Source organism: Neolamprologus multifasciatus, chromosome 16 (assembly GCF_963576455.1).
Source record: "Neolamprologus multifasciatus chromosome 16, fNeoMul1.2, whole genome shotgun sequence".
Classification (NCBI taxonomy): Eukaryota; Metazoa; Chordata; class Actinopteri; order Cichliformes; family Cichlidae; genus Neolamprologus; species Neolamprologus multifasciatus.
In genome coordinates this window covers 18,565,428-18,586,477 of record NC_140454.1, presented here as the reverse complement: position 1 = coordinate 18,586,477, position 21,050 = coordinate 18,565,428, and the positions used below count along the sequence as shown (strand labels likewise).

The window sequence follows — 21,050 nt, the reverse complement described above, 5'->3', positions numbered from 1 at the left end:
CTGAATAGAGCAGCTATCGTCGCTCCTCCTTGCAATATCCAGCGCCAAAGCCAGACGAGAGATCAATGATTTATCAGAGTGTCAGTGTGGTGTTAGCCTGGGGCTGATTCACAAACACAAAGCACGCTGCCAGAAGAAGGGAACCACCTCTAAGTGTGGTGTGATGGTGCAGCATGGAGTTAATCATGCAGTCTCAGCTGGACAAATTTTCAAGCCCTCCCCCTCTTATATTCTCTGCCTTATGCAGCAAAAAGGTGCATGCCTGTGCAGAATTACTGGTAATAAAATTACTGCAATTGAACACAACATGCAGCCAAAGGTATGTGGAATGTGGTGCTGTTTTATGGCTTGACTTCTTGCTATTGGTTCCAGCTATAGGGACCCTCCTACAAATGACTTTTAAAATGATATTTTATGACATTTTGCATTCCTTTGTGGCAACAGAAGCTATCCAGAACCTTAGTAAGTGCATAAAGACATCCTTTAGTATCTAATGTCATTCAGCCACACCAGAAACTTTTAAACAGAAGAATTTGAGAATCTAGAAGATTTTATGTGTATTAACTTACCAATAATTTGGTGATTGCTGTTCCATATAGGGACACAAAGCACTGAGCGGATATGGAAGTCAGAGAACTGGTCTGCCTGCAAAAAGTGGGAGAATAAAACATTATAATTATTCTACATAAAATGTAAATAATAAATGTTTATTTACTTTATTTAAAATGTTTTCATTCTCTTATGTGATCAGTGTTTTGGGTTTTTTTCCTCATCAATATCATGAAAAAATGGGTGAAAAACCTGTTAAATTTGCTTGTAGTTATAATTATTCTTTATTTATACAGTGCAGTTTAAAATAGTCCAAATATAAAACGTGAAACTGATGTACTGCACAGAAGTTTATAACTATAAGCCATAAGTCTATAGCTATTGCTGAAATAGTTCCGAATCACTTTCTTTAAAATCTCCACTTTGGGGCAAGGACATGGACAGAGGATGTGCACTCAAATGCCTTTAATATTTAAAACAGATTACAACTATTCTGAAGGGCTACTCCATTAAACTGATGCATTTGAGACTGATTTTAAGAATATGATTTTATTGTAAGTGCGGCATTGACAGAATACTTCTGTTTGGAAGATCAAGTGCAGTATGCACACTCAGCTGGACACTAGCCAGACTTTTACCCGCCAGCTACACTCTCCATCACCAAAACCCAACGGAGTATTTCAGTTAGTGTGAAAGTGTCTTAAGTAGAGCCTTTCCTTCAGTGCAATGAGAAAGAACAGCTTCGGAAAATGTACGTTTATGTGTGCAGAGAGCTATAAAGACATTTTCAAGAGGCTTCACCAGCTCAAAAAACTGGCAGCCAGTTTAATCTGTATGAGCTGTATGAGCACTTCACTATTGTGTGAATCCAGGTTAAATGTGAGTTCAAAGTAAAGTTGCTTAATGTGAAAATTTTTAGGAAACCATCATACATATATGCAACATAGCCATGTATTTGTCCCAGCAGATTGTCAATGTGGAGAACTGTCATGTCTTCGAGTGTCTGACGTAGAAAATTTGCTTCAGACCAGCTAACATGTGGCGTGTGCCATCGCATGACTGCTCACAATGCTGTGAAACTTTGAAAACAAAATCACTGTTTGCCACCCGCCCTACTTGGCAGTTTTTTTTAATCCTAGTGATGTGAATTTTAGGAAGTATGTTACTGTGTGGTTACCTCAGCATCAAAGCGAGGATCCTGATAGGCGTCACTAATGTTTACAGGCAGTCCTGTGGAAGCCACCAGCTCCGCAATGCTGTTATTGATGAGCCAGTCTGAGTAAGATGATTTCTCCATGCTGTCTTTGAAACTATGGTCAGAAAAAAAAACAAGATAGATGACAAAAGACTCAACCAGTTCTCAACCAGATTTGTTTAATTAGACTGTGTGAGATGAGGTGAGGATATGTGAAATGAATCCTTGTGACCTAAAGGTTCACAGGTTCAGTCCCAAAAAACTGCTGTTCAGACCTTCAGAAACAAGCTGGCTTAGAGGGAAAGATAATGTAGTTAAAACAACTTGTTTCAAGCCGGGGAACAAGCCAGTGTAGAATACATTTATAAAGGATTAACATGAACTGTGATTCACACATAGCTGCTCCAGCAGAGTCCAAGGATAAAACAGGAAGCTGGAAATGAGCACAGGTCAGACCCCCTTTATACAGATTTAGAAATGTTACAATAAGCAAACAATGTTATTTTTAGCTACTTGATTTTTAAAAAGTAATGAAAGTAATGAAAAGTTAAGCATACAGTATGAGCTATTTTCTGATTAGACAGTGCCCCCACTCTCTGCTAGACACCTGCATCACTATTCAGACTGTTTACATCTTATTGCAGGGTGCCATCACTGAGTTTTTACTTTCAAATATGCCAAAGTAAATGTTCAGTGTGGCTCATTTTGTCTTTTAAGGTTAGAAAAAAGACGGAACGACACAAATGTCAGATCTTTTGGATCCCTTTGATCTAGCGATACAGCTGTGTGTAGATGTGGAACCACAGCACAGCAGTAATAAACCACGTGGGTGTGATGGCAATCTGCCTTACCTCCTGTTTCTTTTTTTTTACTATGTTTCTCTCCTAATTCTCTCTCTGTCTTCCTCAGTTCATCCCTCTCATAAAGGAACATTGTCCTTGTGGGAGTAGCTGGGGATTTTAGGCACATCAGAAATCTTACAGTATCCTCACCTTTTGTCACCGAATGCATTTATTTAATTACACACATAAATTTCACTAGCTCTCTTGTTACTGAGATGTGAACCTTTAGAAAGAGATGCTTCAGGAATTTGTGCAGTTTTATTTACAAACTGGCTTCATATTTAAAATGTGACAGCAGCAACACATATCGGAGCGTGCAGTCAGAAGGAATGCATTTCCCAGTCTAGTGGCTGAAAATTTCTTTCATCATCGCTAATTTTTTAATATTGGTATTTCTTGTGTTATGATATTTTTAAATTACTGTTATAGTTACTGTAACTACTGCCTCAAAGTGACCATATCAGTTACAGCAAGTGCAGGACTTGGGGGGATAATTTGTCTTCCTTTTCAGCCTTTTTTTTTTCATCCATAAACATCCTACGCAATATTAAACCTCTCTTTCTCCACTCAGCCATGCCTAGCTGTAGAGAGAAGCAGCAAAACCCAATTAAGTAGGGCTCCCACAGTATGCCTTCTATTCAGAATAAGCATATTACTCCCACAGCACTACATAATAGTCTAATTTTATACATATTTTTTTGTCCTTGATGGACGCTCTGCAGATTCAAAAAGGCTCTGTGCCAAATGCAAAGGTGCCATGTTGCAGATATGACTATTTAATGAGAAGGGTAATGGTATGATGAGTGAGGAAATGGAAGGGAAAATTATGGGGGGGGGGGGGGGGGGGTTGTCTGAGGGGTTCTTTTTTAATCAGGCCAAATGTTACCGAGGTGCTCTGCATGAAACATACCTGCTTTCAGTGTCTGCGCTACACTTAGGGGAGAGCAGCTCGAACGACTTCGTGAACTTCACAACCTGAAAGATGCAAAAGGGAAGTTAATCACAACAGCTCATGGACATACAAAGTATTTACTGGGGAAAAAAGGGGGAAAACAGAAAACAAAACAACAAGAACGCACATGCGCAAATGCATTGATATATATGACAAGACAGAAGAGAGAAAAACAGTACCGGTGACTCAATGTCCTCCAGCAACTGAACAGAGCAGCGCTCGCACTTAAGCAGTGTCTGGGCACGGTGCATGATCTTCCTGACAATCTTCTCCAGGTCAGTCTGTTCTTCAAACAGGTCATTGACTACTTCCAGGAGTGCCTAAAGACCAGTGACAGAAAACGTTACCACTGGCATTATTCCCAACAATCCAAGGCTGAATAAAAAAATCTGTCAACAGGTAATAGTGATGACCCTTTGAATAAAGATGTTTTGCCTTGCTCAGCTATTGAAACTATCATTATCTCTAAATCATAAACCAACAGCACGATATAATATGATTACTTTGCCCAATAAAAGAAAATTAGGCCCTTTATCTTAGCGAGTGCCAATCGAATTTAATACACAAGCACATAAAAATCATGCGGTGTAAAGGAAGCTCTCCTCATCTTTCTTCTCTACTCACTGAACTGTGCACTCATTATGTTCTCTTCCATCACAGATCAATGCCTGTGACATGAATTAGTGCATCTCTTAACGGTCCCTAAGAGATTTAGATCATGAACCAGGCCCCTTGCTGGATATGTGCCCATCCCCCTCCACAGGTCCACAGCAAATGTCCAGACAGGGCTGCATGCCGCTCTGAGATTCCCACTGCAGTGGCAGCAAGTGGGCTGCTGCTGATCAATACTCAGCCTCAATGTCAGCATGAGGGGGGAGGAAGTACCGCTGATCCTAGGGGTAGGTGGGGATTATTATCTTGGTTGGCCCTGTTGCCCTTACCCGACTCCTGTCATACTCCTTCCTTGAGGCGGCAAATAGCTGGGCGTTGGAGATTGCAATACCACAGAAGGGCAGGTACATCTGCAGCACCTGTGGACATATTCAACAGATTTGCTGACTAAATAAAGCAACAGGTTTGAAGTGCTTGTTGAGATGAGACACATAGCCCCCACATTTAATCTTTGAAACTAAACTGTAAGATTTCATGAAACATCATTTGAAGTAGGAAGTATGCCACAAATAACACAATATTGTTGTATAAAAAAAAAATACAATATAATATTAAATCTCATTTGACTTATACGGACAGTTTGTTAGGTACACCTGTTCCACTGCTCATTAGCACAAATATCTAATCAGCCAATCACAAGGCAGCAAGTCAGTCCATTGGTCCAATATGAAGACATGGGCAAAATGCCCTGCTGAATTTCAAACCGAGCATCAGAATGAGGAAGAAAGAAAGAAGAAAGGTTTAAATCTGGCATTATTGTTGTTGCCAGAAACTGCTGATCTACTGGTATTTTCCTACACAACCACCTCTAGGGTTTACAAAGAATGGTCCATAAAAGAGAAAATATCCAGTGAGCAGCAGTTCTCTGGTCAAAAATACCTTTTTGATATTAGACATGAGTGGAGAATAGCCAGATGGCTCGTAGCTGATAATTAGGCAACTCAGAATAGCATTCATTCCAACCACGTTAAGCAGAATAGCATCTCTGCGCACACAATACACGAATACATACCAGATTTCACTCCTGTGAACTAAGGAAGCTGAGGCTACAGTAAGACAACACAAAAGCATGAATCCATCCTGTGATGGTTCAGTCTGGTTTTGATGGTTTAATGATGTGAGGGATATTTCTGGGCACGTTTTGGCCCCCTTAGTACTAACTGAACATTTAACATTTAACCAAAAGACAAAGGCTTTTGCTTGTTTGTAACTCTTTTCTTTTAGCATTAGGAAATTAAAACACAAGTAATATTTTCCTCCAGGAAAAACTTAGCTGTTAAATTAAATTGGAACAAATAAGAAATGGCCTTTCATTGGTGTTATTACTTGCTAAGACAAATAAATCAATTCAACTGACATTTTACCATTTGACCAAATAGTCTGACTTACTGTGCCTTGGGCTCATAACATGAATTCCTTATTTCCCTCATATTTTCTTCACATAAATAATGTAATCACTTGATGTGGTCTGATTGCTGTAGCTAATATGTATGGTATGTATGAACTGAATTGTATTACTGGTTCAGAGTCAAACTACATTCCTTGCTTCTTTACCACAGTTGATTCATAATGAATATCAATACGCACCTTACCTGTATAGAAAGTGCAAAGAAGCGGCTGCAGTGCTACAAAAATATGTCTGTGATGTGAACGTGCGGCTTGAATTCTATATGACCGCAGTTCTCCAACAATGTGGCCTTATCGGTGTGACACTCAGCCCCATAACATTAAATCAATAGAATTTAGGTTGTGTGCTTCCTTGCGCTGCCTCTTTGTTTAGTTGTCAATCTTTAGCATCTGGCTGCTGTGTAAACAATACAATCAGCACAACAGACCCACCAATATTTACCAGCCTTCAGTGTGACCTAAGGGTAGGGACATTACAACAATACATGAATGGGAAGTTACTCAGCTGTCGCCACTGATACAAGGATATCGCTTTCATCTTTCAGAAATTATAACCTATCAGTTCCTCATCAGCTGCAAATGAACATGTGGAGAACACAATGCTAAAGCCTTCTGTGGAAAACTACGCCTGTACCTGTGGCCTACATGGAAAATATTCTTTTAAGTACACCGTCGGTTCACAGCACTTCTGCTGCCATGTGAGGTGATAATACCACCTGATGTTAGCTACTGAAGTTCAAACCAAGCAACAGTCTTGGGAAGAAAGTTGATTTAAGTGACTTTGAATTTCTTGAACATGGCAGTGTTCTTTGTGCCAGATAGGCTCATCTGAGTTTTTTCAGAAACTGCTGATCTACTGGGATTTTTTTTTTCGTGATGCCAGAGGTCAGAGGAGGATGGCAACATTGCTTTGAGCTGATAGGAAGGCAGCAAGTAACCGCAACCAAGGTGTGCAGAAGAGCATCCCTGAATGCACAATACATTTAACCTTAAAGCCAATGAGCTACAATTGTAGAAGACCACACCAGGTGCCACTGATGGCTATGAAGAGGAGGCTGAGGCTACAATTGATACAGGCTCACCAAAAATGTTGCCTTCAGATGGCAGGCAACATCCTGTCTTGTATTGACCATTCAGACTGGTAGTGGTAGTATAATGGTGTGGGGAATATTTTCTCTGCACAGTTTCTTCCCCTTATTACTAAATGAGCATTGTTTTAACTTTACAGCTTGCCTGAGTATTGCTATTGACTAAGGTGGTCCCTTTGAAGCCACAGTGCACCCATGTTCTGCTGGCTCCCTCTTAAGGTAAGTGGCATATCAGTACCACTAATATAGCAGAAATTGATTGTTTCTGTTAAAAAGAGGGGATAATGTAGTGGTATTAAACCTATGTCCTGCTGGATCTGGAATTGCAAAGAAGGTCATTTTTTCTAGACCAAGGGTACCAAACATAAGGCCCGGGGGCCAGAATGAGCTTGCAAAAGACTGCAATCTGGCCCACTGGGCAGCTTTGGAAAATGTGAAGGGGGACCTCAATTTTAATTTTACAGGTTTTTCTACTGATAAAGACCTGTCCCATGGTCAGTCTTACTACAAAAATGCCAAAAGGTAATAGATAAACAATTAAATGACATACTTCTTGTTTCTTTCACTATCTATTTAGATCGTCAGTTCTTAAAACTGGACCATACCACAGCAGTGGGTTTCCAAAGACATTACCAATGACTTGCTGGTCAAACTACTGTAAGGTGGTCAATCCAAGGAGGTGTGCCTTTAGTTTACAACAGCAAAAACTGAAGCTGTTGTGTTTTCTTCTCAGGCTGTCCATCGTCTTGTATGACTGTAGCGTCTTTAGGTTACCGGCCTGGTATACTCAAGATCAAATTCGGGCTGTATGTGACCCATTACTTTGGCATCAATACTCTAGTGACTGAGGAGTAAATTAATGGGGGATTATTAATTAATATTCACAATGGCTAGAAATACATAGATTTTAAAAAGATAGCCTGAAAGAAGTAAACTATGTCACACATCTGTTGAAACTCTGCAGGGCAGAGTAAATCCTCTGCTCTCCCATGTCCTGTTGGCGTGCATGTTATGATACATTAACTACATGTTAAGTCACTGTAATTAAAGACATATTTAATCATAACGTGACACGAAAACTTACTCAGTCATGCTAATCGGTAAATTAACTTTATGCACTTCATTCAGTCATTATACATAATCCAGTGCCTTGTGCAACTGTTTTCAGATGCAGAAAACAGATGATGCTGAGCAATGAGTTCATACATAATGTATTTCAGCTGTCCTATGGAATTCTTTAATAATGATCTTCCAGAAAGGCAGTGGCACTCAATAGCCCCAGCAGGAGCAGATTCATTAATGAGCAAGACTTGGGAGATGTGGCTATGGATCTGCCTGTGGAACTAACAGGCATACCCAAGAAAAGCACTGCTTGCTCTAATTACATTCTGTCAAGCCGGCCATTATACAAGGTTGCATTACAAACAAGACATTTTTTTGCCTAGAGACCTCTGGACTGACCAGTAAAGAGCGGTTTAATAACAGAGCTAACTGGCCTCCGCCTCAGGGACTGTCAGTTCCTCTAACCTCAGTGACTTCCTTCTCTGTAACTGGAATTTCAAATGAGAGAAATCAAGGGGAATTACACAGACAATACTTTTTGTCTCCATTTCTCTGTGTGGATATCAACTTCTAGTTGCCTTTTAAAGTTGCGCTTTAAAGCTTTGCATGTGTGAAAAGAGGAGACAGTTGTTGTTTTTAATGAGGTTTGTAGTCAGTGACAAAAAAGAAAATTTCTCCTCTTCCCTGATATTACAGGGAAGGATCTTGATTTACAATAAGAAAAGAACTACAGATTCTTCACTTATCTTAAATAGAAATATATATTAAATGTATTCATTCAAGCAACAAGTAACTCACTGAGGCTGAAGTGCAGTTTGGGATAGAAAAATAGACTTTGTGTTCCATCAACCAGAAAGCTGATTTAGTGATTAAATCTACCCATAGAGGCATCAGGTGCACTCCATTAACATCAGTGTGCTGCCACTATATTTGGTTTACACATGCTAATTTCTTAGTTGAGAAAATTAGAGTAATCAGTTATCATTAATAGTTTGGAATTCAGAATGGAAATGAATTTACTAATTAACCCTAGAGCATGATTTTGTATCCATTCAGAAATTTCGAAACATCCTTTTCTGGCCGCTTATACAACCAACATATTCCACCTGCCTGTGGAAATTAGTTTAGATGTTTTATTTGTTTTATTTTTATCTAAACGTTGATGGAATTAATAAGCAGGTTAATAACAAGCTGAAATATGAGGATTTAAAAAGGAAGACATCAACTTAACTTAGTTCTCTCTTCACAGACAATGTAACTGTTATCCTCAGCTTTATTCTGCTTTGTTCACTGGAAGGACCCACAGTCTTCTAGTTTTTACTCAATACTACACTTTCTGCACTTTAAAGGTTTGCACACTTTTTATTTGTCTGACACAAACACTGCTTTAATTTAATCTAGTACAGGTTCCACTGTTACCGACATGTTGACCTCAACAAGTCAGACATCACAGTCACAGGAGGTTTTATTTATTTATTTATTTTTTTATACTCATAGATTAGTTTGCATACAAAAGGTGAATGTGGCCAATGTCACATCACCCAGCATTTTGTAGAGTCGTATTCTGAAGCCTCTGATTATGAGTATTTGCCTATACTGCAGCAACTTGTCAATCACATGTACATGTCTTAAATAGGGATGGACGATCCGATATTAAGTATCGGTATCGGTCCTATACTGACCTAAATTACTGGATCGTATATCAGAGAGAAACAAAAAATGTAATCGATCCATTAAGTATCACAAAAGCATCTCACAAAATTTGCGACATGGCGTAACCCAGCCATGTCGCAAAACTCTTGTTTGTTTTTGGCCCACTTTGCGCCAGAAAGAGGAAACCAGCGGATGTTGCGCTAAACAACAGCAGGGCGTTCAAGCTTGATAAGCTGTTGTTAGAATTTATTTAATATTACTTTCTACACCAGGATCCTTTTCTAAGTAGCTGACAGCTGGTAACTGTGCAGGGGCGGATCAAGCAGAGTTTTGCCAGGGGGGCCGATAGGGCATTAACAGGGAAAAGGGGGCACAAAGAAATACTTTTCTTTCTTATTCTCATGTCTAGCTTTTAATAAATAATTTTCTGAATCTTACAACAAAAGTTTTCATCTGATGTAAAATGTATATTAGTCCATTACTGTATATAGTAACTATTAAGTCTAATATACCCTAGTAAGCTATAGTACTTTTTCCTTTGGGAAGGTACCATCTGTGCAGTCTGCAATTCTGTTGAAGAAAGATGTTGAATCTATTTAATTATTGTAGAAATATAATTGATTTCTGTGCATTTGTTTTACACATGCATCAAATTAAAGTTGATTACGTCGATTAAGCATTATGAGGTGGAGGGTGGGGGGTGGTTCCTTTGGTTTTTTGCTGGGAGTTGGCAACCCTATTAGCTAGGTTGTTTAATATTTCCCCTAAGTACTCTTTAAAATACCAGAATAGGGAGGATGGTGTAGGTTTAAGTTTATTAGATTGATCAGTATTGCTGAACTATGAAATATTTTGGGTGCAGTGTATTTTCTGCATACATGTATAACAGAATAGCTTTAGTGGGGGTTTTTTTTTAAACTTGAGTATGAACTTATACAAAATGCAGCAAGATATTAAAAAAAACTATTTTATTGATTATAAAATACACTATATCGGATTCATATCGGTATCGGCAGATATCCAAATTTATGGTATCGGTATCGGACATAAAAAAGCGGTATTGTGCCATCTCTAGTCTTAAAGTATAGCCTATGTTGATATTCTGGAACCATAATGTACCAAATAAGCATCTTGCTGCATATAAAAAAACTTGAAACTTGAAACTGTAACCATAAACTCATAGATGAGGTATTAAAGCAACTAAGAAGTATCATTTGATCCTAAACTTCTACACAAGTGGACTTTTGCAGGAGTCGCACCCTGCTGGATGTTAGAAATAATGCGAGTTTAAGGCTTTTCAGACCTAGAATCTACATCCATCTTTTATATACAGTTTTTCTTCTCAGACTGACCTGGTGCAGCTTGCTCCCTTGCATATAAAAAAATTAATGTGCATATATTTAACACTGCTGTTGCCATCAAAGGTAGATACCACAGTGAATTGTTAAACCAAAGTCCCTAGAAAGCATAACAGAAGACTAATTTTAACCAAATATGATGACTGTTAGATAAACATGATCCAGTATTATACCTGGAACGTCAGAAGACAGTCGGATAAAGAACAGAATCAGACCTTTTCTTAAACATCTGAAAAAAATATTGAAGATTACAATTTTCTCATCAACTGTTTATTTAGTGGCTGGGGAGGCAGGTCTCCTTTTACTGTGTGTGGGTCACCCCTGTGCAGTATCCACAGAGTTTAATACAGCAACATGCAAAGATTTAAGAAGATTTCTTGTGATAGTTCCTTTCTTTTACTTTGCAATGAGCAACTCTGGTATGATGCACTCCTTACATTTGATTTGATCTGATATCCTCTAGGATTTTTTTTTTTAATTAGGTGCCAAGCTGAAATTGTGTTCTTTGTTCTTTAGCTGCAGATTTACATTGGGAAATTGTGTGAAAGTGGTTATTAACTGAAATGCTTTGAGCCAATTTGACAGGGAATTTGGCAGCCAGAGGGAGCACTGTGGTGAGGAGGGGACTGCTGTTTGACAATCAGCTCACACAGATGTTGAGATATACTGGCAGATGAAACCTACATGGGAGAATTAATAAAAGTTAATTCACAAGAATAACACATTTCACATCGGATGTATTACAAGGCATGGTTGACAAGAATCAAGAAAGTAATGCAAAATATAGAGATAGGAGGACGGGGTCATTTTGCATTCTTAAATTAAGTCGGTAGCCAAATTCCTTTGCAGAAGATAATGAGACACAGCAATTATACATGGGCTGAACCATTTTCAGACTTGCCAAAGGTCTCAAATCTTGAATGACAGAACAGAACAAATTTAAGGCTGTTGAGATTTAAAACCAAGCATGTAATGTGTTGGAAATCCTGTAAATTTTCAGCACAATCATTTAAGGATAAACGTAAGCTTATGTCTCTAAAGGAATCTGCTTCGAAAGGTATGATACATTTTCTTATTACAAGGTCTTCCATAAAAGCAGGGCTGCAGCTGTGCTGTACAGGGAGCTTGCTGTGTTCTCTGACGCTCACATTGCATTTCATTACTAATTCAGCTGTAGCCATCCCAGGCATTAGTGTGATGTTAACGAAATGTGAAACATACTCAAAACAAGGGAAATAAAAAAAAGAATTCTTAATCTGCATCTATTATAAACAACGCATCGAGTCTGGAGATGTAATTTTGACGGCAGAGCAGTAGTGGAGGAAAAACATACGACAGATAATTTTTGCCACGGTGAAACCTGACGCTTAAATAAAAGCACAGCTAGCTTTGTGCTTTCATGTTTCATCTTTCCTCTCCTTTAGGGGCTCGTGCAATAAGAGAACAAGTCGCTGTATCGGCTTTTCACCGCCTTCCTGCTACGTCTATTCAAGCGCGCTGATGGACTCAACACGTGCTCCTCGTGTCTCTCTGACAAACGATCATTCACAAACAGAAGGCTATCTGGATCACTGTGGGGATGTTGCTCCCCTGACAGCCGCTTGAAATTTAAATATTACATTAACTCACTGACAGCGATGGCTTTGTGCTGGGGCTGAAAACTTGACCAGTGTGTTTACTAACCGATGGAGTAATATCCTGGATGGTTCTCATCCGAGAGTCTGCTTTCGTCCACTTGAATCATCTTTAAGTAACTTGGTTGCCCCAACACTGCCACAAATCCCATGGTGCTACCGTTGGCAACCATTCAAAATCACACAAATGGCGCAGTCCAAAGGGGTGACAATAAATTAATTGCTGACACACTGGATATTCTACTCAGCAGTAAAGTGAAGCATTCACCAATGCGAGAGTCTGACCAGCCAATACTGGTGGTATTAACACAGTGCCCCGGCCCTTTACAACACACCGCCTTGGGAAAATTTAATGACAGATGACTCAAACTTGGTTTATGGATTCAGACAGTGGGGTTAATTATTTAAATAATAAATACTGAGTCAGTTTGGACTCAGGAATGAAGACAGAATGAGAAAAAATGATCTGCTGTTTATCAGATTACATATATACACTCACTTTTGTATGTAAAATATGCCTTAATTCTTCATGGTACTGATTCAAAAAGGTGCTGGAAACATATTCACAAGATAGCATCGCATAGTTACTGCAGATTTGTCAGTTGCACATCCATGATATAAGTCTGGTGTTCACGAAGCTAGTTTGAGATCATCTGAACAGATCAGAAAGGGATGGACATGGTCAGCAACAATACTCAGGTAGCCTGTGGTGTTCAAAAAATGCTGTTTGGTACTAAGAATCCCAAAGTGTGACCAGAAAATATCCCAGACACTATCATACAAGGCATGATGGACCCATGTTTTCCTGTTGTTTACGCAAACTTCTGACTCTACCATCCAAATGTCACAGCAGAAATTGTGACTCATTACACCAGGTAATGTTTTTTAGCCTCAGATTCCTGTTCTTAGCTGAAAGGGGTGTGATCTTCATCTGCTTCAAGGTGTGGCAGGCTGTGTGTTGAAAAGTTATTTTGGTTGATGCCCTATTCACAAAGGGTTGCCACGCTGGATGGATCCACATTGTTAATTTGGAACATCCTTTTACACTTACATAATCCTCTAAAGGATTTGTTTCAACTCTCAGGCTCAAGCCAGAAATCTTTTGCATTTTAGGTGAGTGTGCTAACTGGTTATTTGAGCTACCTTTCCTTTCCTATCAGTTCAAAGCTGCTCAAAGCCATCCCCCTCTGACCTCTGGCATCAACAACATATTTTCTCCCAGAGAACTGCCGCTCACTGGATATTTTCTCTTTTTTGGACTATTCTCTGTATACCCTAAAGATAGTTATGTGGAAAAATCCCAGTAGGTCAGCAGTTTCTGAAATACTCATATCAGCCCATTTGGCAGAAACAACTATGCCACATTGAAATGAACATGAAATCATCTTTCTTTCCCATTCGGTTGCTCAGTTTGGACTTCAGCAGGTTAGAGTTGAACTACTGCCATGTGATTGGCTAATTAGATACTTGTTAAATTAGATGTGTTAATGAGCAGTTGAAGAGGTGTATCTAATAAAGTGGACGATGATGTCTTGAGTTAATGTTGTTCGTCAAATACTTTATGACAAGGGATGATAGAAGCAAGAACAGCTGTGACAACATTACATGACCTACATTCAGTATTACAGTATGTAACATGATAATATTTACTGTTGTTCATGTAAAGGTAATATCCATTGTGATGATGGCAGTTAGGCATTCGAAGAACCCTGAATTGAAATGTGACCAAACATGGCGTGTGTATTAAAGATGGAGATGTGTGTATTAAAGATGGAGATAATTAATGTAATTTTTTGCTTTTGTTCTTTCTTGGCTTGCTGTATTTATAACATGAATTAACATGGTATTTGTTCAAGTGCTCTGGTGGGATGAGGCAATAGGTGTTTTATCATGTCAGTACTCTGGACTGAGTCGTTAATAAAGCCATAATGTAATGCAACTTTGCACATGTGCAGTAAAAGTATGAATTGCATTGAAAAAACTTTTCAATGTGCAAAAAGCATTTCTTAAAGCAGATTTTGCTAGTGACTCAGTTGTAATATGGCCCAGTCACCCTTTAAATGACAGTTTTATACATTTTGACAGAGATTTAAAATGCCAAAATAACTGAGAGGAAGTGTTTTCAGAATAGGTTCCAATCACTTCTACTGGTGTGGCCTACATTAAATATTATGATATTTTTAAGATGTAGTTACTAATTTCAGGGTTTTAAGCAGTGTGTTAAAACATTAACAATGATTTTAAACTGAAGCCAAGCAAGATCTTGAGAAACTAATCAGTTGTAATAACATTTAAAATTCCAAGATGTACATCTATTGTGTTACCTGATAATTAAAAGTAATTTAATTAAGCAGATTTATTTATCAATTTAAATATTAAAAACAGAATGGAGGCTAACTCTAAGTTTAATGTCACAGAAACTGAAGAATCACCCAACAAACTGGAGGGAATGGAAAAAAAAATGTTCCCTGTTTGTAGGTCACAATGCAAAACAAAACACGAAAGGAGGCACAATATGAAGAAAAAAAGATCCTTTTCTTAAAATCTTTGCAACTGTAAACTCATGAGTGTTGCAGCGCTGACGGTAATGAAAAATGACAGCTGGCATCGCTACAGCCCTGCTGCTTGTGTGCCGCTAACGCCACAAAACAGTGTCTATGTACAAAAAAAAAAATTGAGTAACATCCCTGAAATGCCACACATGAATCATAAAGCATGAGCATTACTTCAGGGCTATTCTTTCATCTGTACTTTACTTCAATGTGCTGCAATAATAACAAAAAAAAGTGAGAGTTGGAGGCCTTGCTAGCAGCTCTGTAAAGCCATGGTTAAGAAGCGCTATCATTATCACCTTGCAATGGAAATTATAACATGCTGATGGTTTGCAGGTTTACTATTTTCACAGTCTACCTGCAATGTGTTCACACTGTAATCTTTTCTCTGGTGTTAATACTGTTAGTTTTGCAGGTTCAGGAAATCCAAATAATGGCACACTTGAAATTTGATCTGATCATCGTGCAAGAAAAGTGTGAATGAATTTTAATTGATGGCAACCATGGTTTTTGTGATTTCATCACATGAAATCCTCTCTTTTACTATCTCCGACTAAATATGGGATTTAACAGATTTTTTTCAGATCTTGTATTCAGTTTTTTATTTAAGTCTTATGAAGCATACCAACTTTTATAAAACAGGCTTGCATGTATGTATTGTTGAATTAAACTATGGAACAATAAACTGGCTTCTTCTTAACTATAATAGCTGTGTTCTTGTTTTGTTTTGTTTTTATCAATAAAAGTAAAACCCTTTTGTTGGACAAAATCCCTGTCCCCACGAGTTTGAAGGCATTTTTGAGACTCAAAATTGTGTTTTAGTGTCAGGGTTACAATTAGGTTAAGGTTATGTTTAAGCTAAGGCTTAGGGTTAGGCATTCATTTTTGATGGTTAGGAGTAGGGTAAGCAGCTAGGGATAGCATTATGTCACTAAGAAATGAAAATAGGACTGTGTGTGTGCATGTGTGCAGGTTATAGCCAAATATTCTAAAAATGTTTGTGCCAAATCTCATCGCTGTTCATACAACAGCTTTCATAAAACATCAAGCAAGTGACCAGGTTACTAAAGTGATCAGGTGACATCTTCAAACATGAAGGAACCATATTTCATGCCAATCCCTAACCTAGATGTGGACGTGTCATAAAGGATAATCAGAAACAAAGACAAACATGTCAGCCTAGTGCTTGAGAAAAGGTCACAGGCAGTTCAACTCTGCAGTTCAACCTGCCATGTGGACCAAAGAGGTGCACAGGCCAGTTGATGTAGCTCTTGCACAATGTTACAAGTGTAGCTAAAATTCCTGCCCAAACTACCATTTTACCCAGGGACCACATGGCTTTATTTGTTTCACTGTGATTAAATGCAGTCTGTCACATTTCCTTCTCTTGCTTTGTCAGTCTATGAAATGTAACATTAGGATTTAAGCACATAAATGTGTTATTTCATCTTTGCAATAATTTAACAAAACAGAATAAAAATGAAATAAACAGTATGCATTTATTGAGATAAATTACCGATTCACTGTGACTTCCCATCCTTTTACCCACAAGCATTGTTTCTATTTATGTAAGAATGAGAAATGGTGTGATCGAAAACTGCCCCAGATGTTATTTTTATTTGTGTAGTGCTTTATAAAGTCATTTGATTCACGTGCACAAAGTTCCTGTGGGAAGGTTTAGTGGTGTAAGATATAAGAAAACAGGGAGGGATCAAACAAAGAACAAACACATAAGCTTATTCTGCACACACCAGGGAGGATGCACTGTATTAGAGAAGCATGTGTGTGTATGTGTGTCTTCTTTACTCAATACTTATAAGTGTAATGATTAAATTACCTTCTCATCATCTTCAGTGAAGAGCTCTCCACTTGAATTCTTGTTAATGGCCTGAGCAACTCCAATGATCTCTCCATCACTGTTGCGAATGGGCATGCACAGCAGTGACTTGGTTTTGTACCCTGTCAGCTTGTCAATTTCATCGCTGAACCGACGATCCTGCAAGCCGTAGGCACAGAAGAAAAGACACAGTGTAAGCACTTGTTGGAAAAGAGCACTTGCTCCCTCTATTTTTCAGATGACGGGGCACTAAACATAAAGATCATGACTGCGGGTCTACAGGAATGTCAGTTTGATGGACATCTGCCGAGTTTGGAGCTTGTTCTACAAAAAGTAGTAAAGTAGAGCAATGTGGTGAGGCATTAGTGTAAATGTTTGGCCAGCCATTAAGACTTTTACATCTAAAAAGGCTGTTGCCATTATTAAGCACCTTTATATAGTTGTTGTATTAAATCACAGTGGACTTGAGGGGGGGGGGGGAGAACAAAAAACACTTTTTTATTACTCTTATGTGATTTGTGTGAATGTGTGGTTTTGGCCCAAGCTATCAGCAGTGCTTTTGTTCGTCAAAGTGTTAGAGATCAAATGAAAAGCTGCACGAAAACGATCTGACTCCCTGCCTGTGACAGATGGAAATGCACAAAAACACATGCACACAGAGCAGAAGGCACCTGATAAGCGTCAGGGATGTTCACTGTCTCCCCGTGCTCGGCTACATAACCAATGATCCCTTTCCCCCACGGCACTTGAACTTCGTCTGAATTCATTGAGGGTAAAACTGTGGTGCCTGCGTGCACGTCAAAGAATTTGGACACTAGCGTTTGCTTGTTGCCCGTTCCCTCCACTAAAAACAAGGAGCACCGGTCTGCATCCACCATAATGCAAACAAACACGAGGATCTTGTAGCTGAGACTCGTTAGATCCAAGTCGTTTGATATGTCTTTTACAAGCTCCAGGAAAAACTCTCGCTCGTTGTGTTCTTTGAGGTAATATTTAAAATCCACGGCCGTGGAAGGGTACTGGGGGATGTTGACTCTGGACTCCAGCAGTGCGCTCAGTATGTGCGCAGTGGTCGGGGGCAGAGAACTCGCTTTCCTCAGCAGTGCTCTCCTCCTCATGCTTGTCAGCGGCTCCTGCGCCCTGGTATTAACATGTTCGTCGTATGTCCTGTTGATGTTGATTGCCTTGGATCTGGCGAAAGTTTTACGCAGCTCCTTCTGAGACGCTCTCCGCTGCAAACCATCACATTTGCTCGCCCAGCTGTCCTTGCACGGGTTGCTCTTCTCCTCTCTTGTCTCGGCCGGAGCTGAAGCCGTTGGACTTTTGCTCGCCTGGTGATTCTTGAGCCATTTCTCCACCATGCTATAATTCCCCTTTCTGTTCAGGTAATCCTCGAATAACTCGGGATGCGAGTCCAGAAAAGTTTCCACGTCAGAGAACAGCATCTTTGACACTGCCATGTCTGTTCTTCAGATGGTCCTCAGAGAACCAAATCCATGAAGTCGCGCAGAGAAATATCATCTATGAGGCTTTGCTGGGGGGTTGAAGACAAGAATCGTTTGACAACTTCCAAGGTGCAGTACGCTTGGAGCATCCCTGGAGTTTCGGCTACATATCCAGCTCCACTCTGTGGAGATGGAGACTCCCTTTGCGCACCAGCATATTCCTCCACAGCATGTCCACGCCGTTTTCACTTAATGTAAGATCATTTAAGCAGATCTAGGTTAAGCAGCGTGGACGCAAACTGATGCTCGCTGGGACTGCCACGGGCTTTGAAAAGACAACAAACAGCAACTACCGAGCGTTACTGTCGTGTGCGTCTTCTGGTGTGCAAATGACGCTGGCTGTGGTTGGCTCGGTCCCACTGATGCTCGTTTCGTCACACGAGCAGGAGCTCAGGGTTGCTTCAGTACGCAGTCCTCTGGACATCTGAACCGTTTGGCCCCTATTACAGGCTCCAAGTATGAAAATGACGAGGATAATACTAACTTCTGTCCGTCCAGCACATATTATACAGAATGCGTATGGTTACATATGCAATAAGCTACACAAAAATATAAAACAGTAGACTATAATGGTAGATTTGTTGCACATTGTTCATAACTTTCAATATTTCGGATCCGCTCCAGTTTTGTAAGGCTTATCTGAAGCAAAGGAACCCCATGTGGGTGAATTAACTCTTTAACATGATTCAAATACAATAGATCTCTGTGCATTCCACAAAAAAGGCTTTTCTGTGATAATCAATGTGTGTCAGTCGACTAAAAAAGAAGGAATTCATAGCATATATTAAACATCGTCTGCAGCGGTCTGTGTCATTTAGTTATGTAACCGCGACTTTTATCGCTAGTGAGCGTGCCAGATACTCAAATTCCTTTATACTAGTTCGTCTGTGAGTAGGTGTGTAATTTGAACACTAGGGGAGTTGTAGTCCACAACTTGGACAGTGATACAGCTACCAGCACAAATCCGACTCCTATCATGAGCACCTTATTGTTCAGCAATCTGAATTCAAGAGTGAAACCTCTAGATTTCATAAGTAAGGTTAACTTCGACATGCCTTTATCTGCTTTACATGACCCCTACAAATGCACAGTGTTGGGGAGTAACGGAATACATGTACCGCCGTTACGTATTTAAAATACAAAATATGAGTAACTGTATTCCGTTACAGTTACCGTTTAAAAAGGTGGTATTTAGAATACAGTTACTTTGTTGAAATAAATGGATTACACGGCGGTACTTCCCTGTTTCATATTGTGGCGGGTCAGGACTGTTTGGGTTTTGTTTGACAGCTACGTTCTGTTGTTCCAGGCGGCAGCGTTACGGTTGCCATGGTTACAGGATGACGCTCTCTCTGTGCGTGTTTCCTGGGTGAGAGAGGCCTTTTTGTTGTTGTTGTGCTAAGCTAATAGGCAGAATGCTACAGGTATAGCTCTAAAGAATGTAGCATCATGGGCAGTGTAGTCTGTGCTGCAGGGAGAATGGACTGCCATACCCGTTATGTGTCTGTGAGCGAGGAGGGAGAAAAAGGAAAAGTACGAGCTGTTATCGAGCAGAAACGGGAGCTGGAAGCATGTATATATAATAATAACCACTGCAGCCAAGAAGAGAGCCTGACGAGCCCAGTTGTAAGTAAGCTATTAAGACTTGACTGTACACCGTGTTCGTGTTTTCCTCTGAAACAATAAGTTCTGTTGGAGCAGCCTTTCAACGCCTCTCTCTGTCTCTCGCAAGCAAAGTTGACCCAGACAACAAAGTAAAGCTAGTTTTCGGCTACGAGCCCAACATGAACCCGACGTATTAGCCAGAGGTCCCTACGGTTCAGAGCCGCGGACCTTCAGTAACAGTAATAAATCACAGCATGTAGTTGTAAACAGCATGATAATATATTAAGTAATCCAACGTATTCAGAATACGTTACTCTCATTGAGTAACGTAACGGAATACGTTACAGAATACATTTTGGGGCATGTATTCTGTATTCTGTAATGGAATCCATTTTAAAAGTAACCTTCCCAACACTGCAAATGCATTCTGTCTTTTTGACCAGTATTTTCATTCTCCAAATGTGGTCAAACAACTCAGAACAGGTTTCAAAGTGCAGCAGGTTTTTTTTTCTTAAATAGCTTCATATCAGTCAAAGCCTCTTAAAGATCACTTCAGAGTTCCTCACTTCTCTCTCCCCACTAACAACTCAAATCCTGCAAGTAGTGTCCCAGTGTGTCATGTTTATTCAGTTTTGTGATAGAAATCCTGCACATCCTCTGGCATATAAGACAATGAAGTACACCACTCTTTATTTGATTGACAAATCAAGTGTATCAAAACTTGGCGTGCTGCCTCCTCAGCATTTTATGATCTCGGGCAAAACAAAAGTGAAGAAATTCTCATTATGTTTAGTGTTGTTTTATTTAAATTCAGAAATGACAAAAAGACAGCTGAGGTAGGAATCAAACCAGAGAAGGCACATTCATCCTTAGAACAGACACCTCTTCAAATAACTTGATAACAAAACAACAACCTACTCATCCCCAAAAATAATGGACAGTTAAACATTTTTGTGGTCCCTACATTATAGATGCACAGTATATTATTTAATAATTTATGTCTGAAACCTGGAAATATTTAGTACACATCAAGTAAACCTGAGACAATGGCGACAACTTATCATCCCAGTGCCACCACAACTGATTGCTCTTTTGTCTTATTTTTTTTTTTTTTTTTTTTTTTTTTTTGGGGGGGGGGG

General features: G+C 39.4%; 1 protein-coding gene across 2 annotated transcripts in view; it reads right to left on the bottom strand.

The window, feature by feature from the left end:
• The window catches only part of pde11a (phosphodiesterase 11a), a 52,136-nt gene extending 32,029 nt beyond the window's left edge, over nucleotides 1–20,107 (bottom strand). Inside the window, exons 1-7 of one of the 2 annotated variants that reach the window (XM_085135335.1) lie at nucleotides 17,473–20,107; nucleotides 16,802–16,960; nucleotides 4,480–4,569; nucleotides 3,718–3,858; nucleotides 3,497–3,561; nucleotides 1,727–1,859; nucleotides 570–645 (exon numbers count right to left, since the gene is read on the bottom strand). In XM_085135335.1, coding sequence (XP_084991461.1) covers nucleotides 570–645; nucleotides 1,727–1,859; nucleotides 3,497–3,561; nucleotides 3,718–3,858; nucleotides 4,480–4,569; nucleotides 16,802–16,960; nucleotides 17,473–18,261 — 1,453 coding nt within the window. In that variant the 5' untranslated portion in view covers nucleotides 18,262–20,107. The remainder of the gene's footprint in view (nucleotides 1–569; nucleotides 646–1,726; nucleotides 1,860–3,496; nucleotides 3,562–3,717; nucleotides 3,859–4,479; nucleotides 4,570–16,801; nucleotides 16,961–17,472) is intronic. The other variant, XM_085135336.1, reaches the window with a different exon arrangement.
• Between the last annotated feature and the right edge of the window lie 943 nt (nucleotides 20,108–21,050).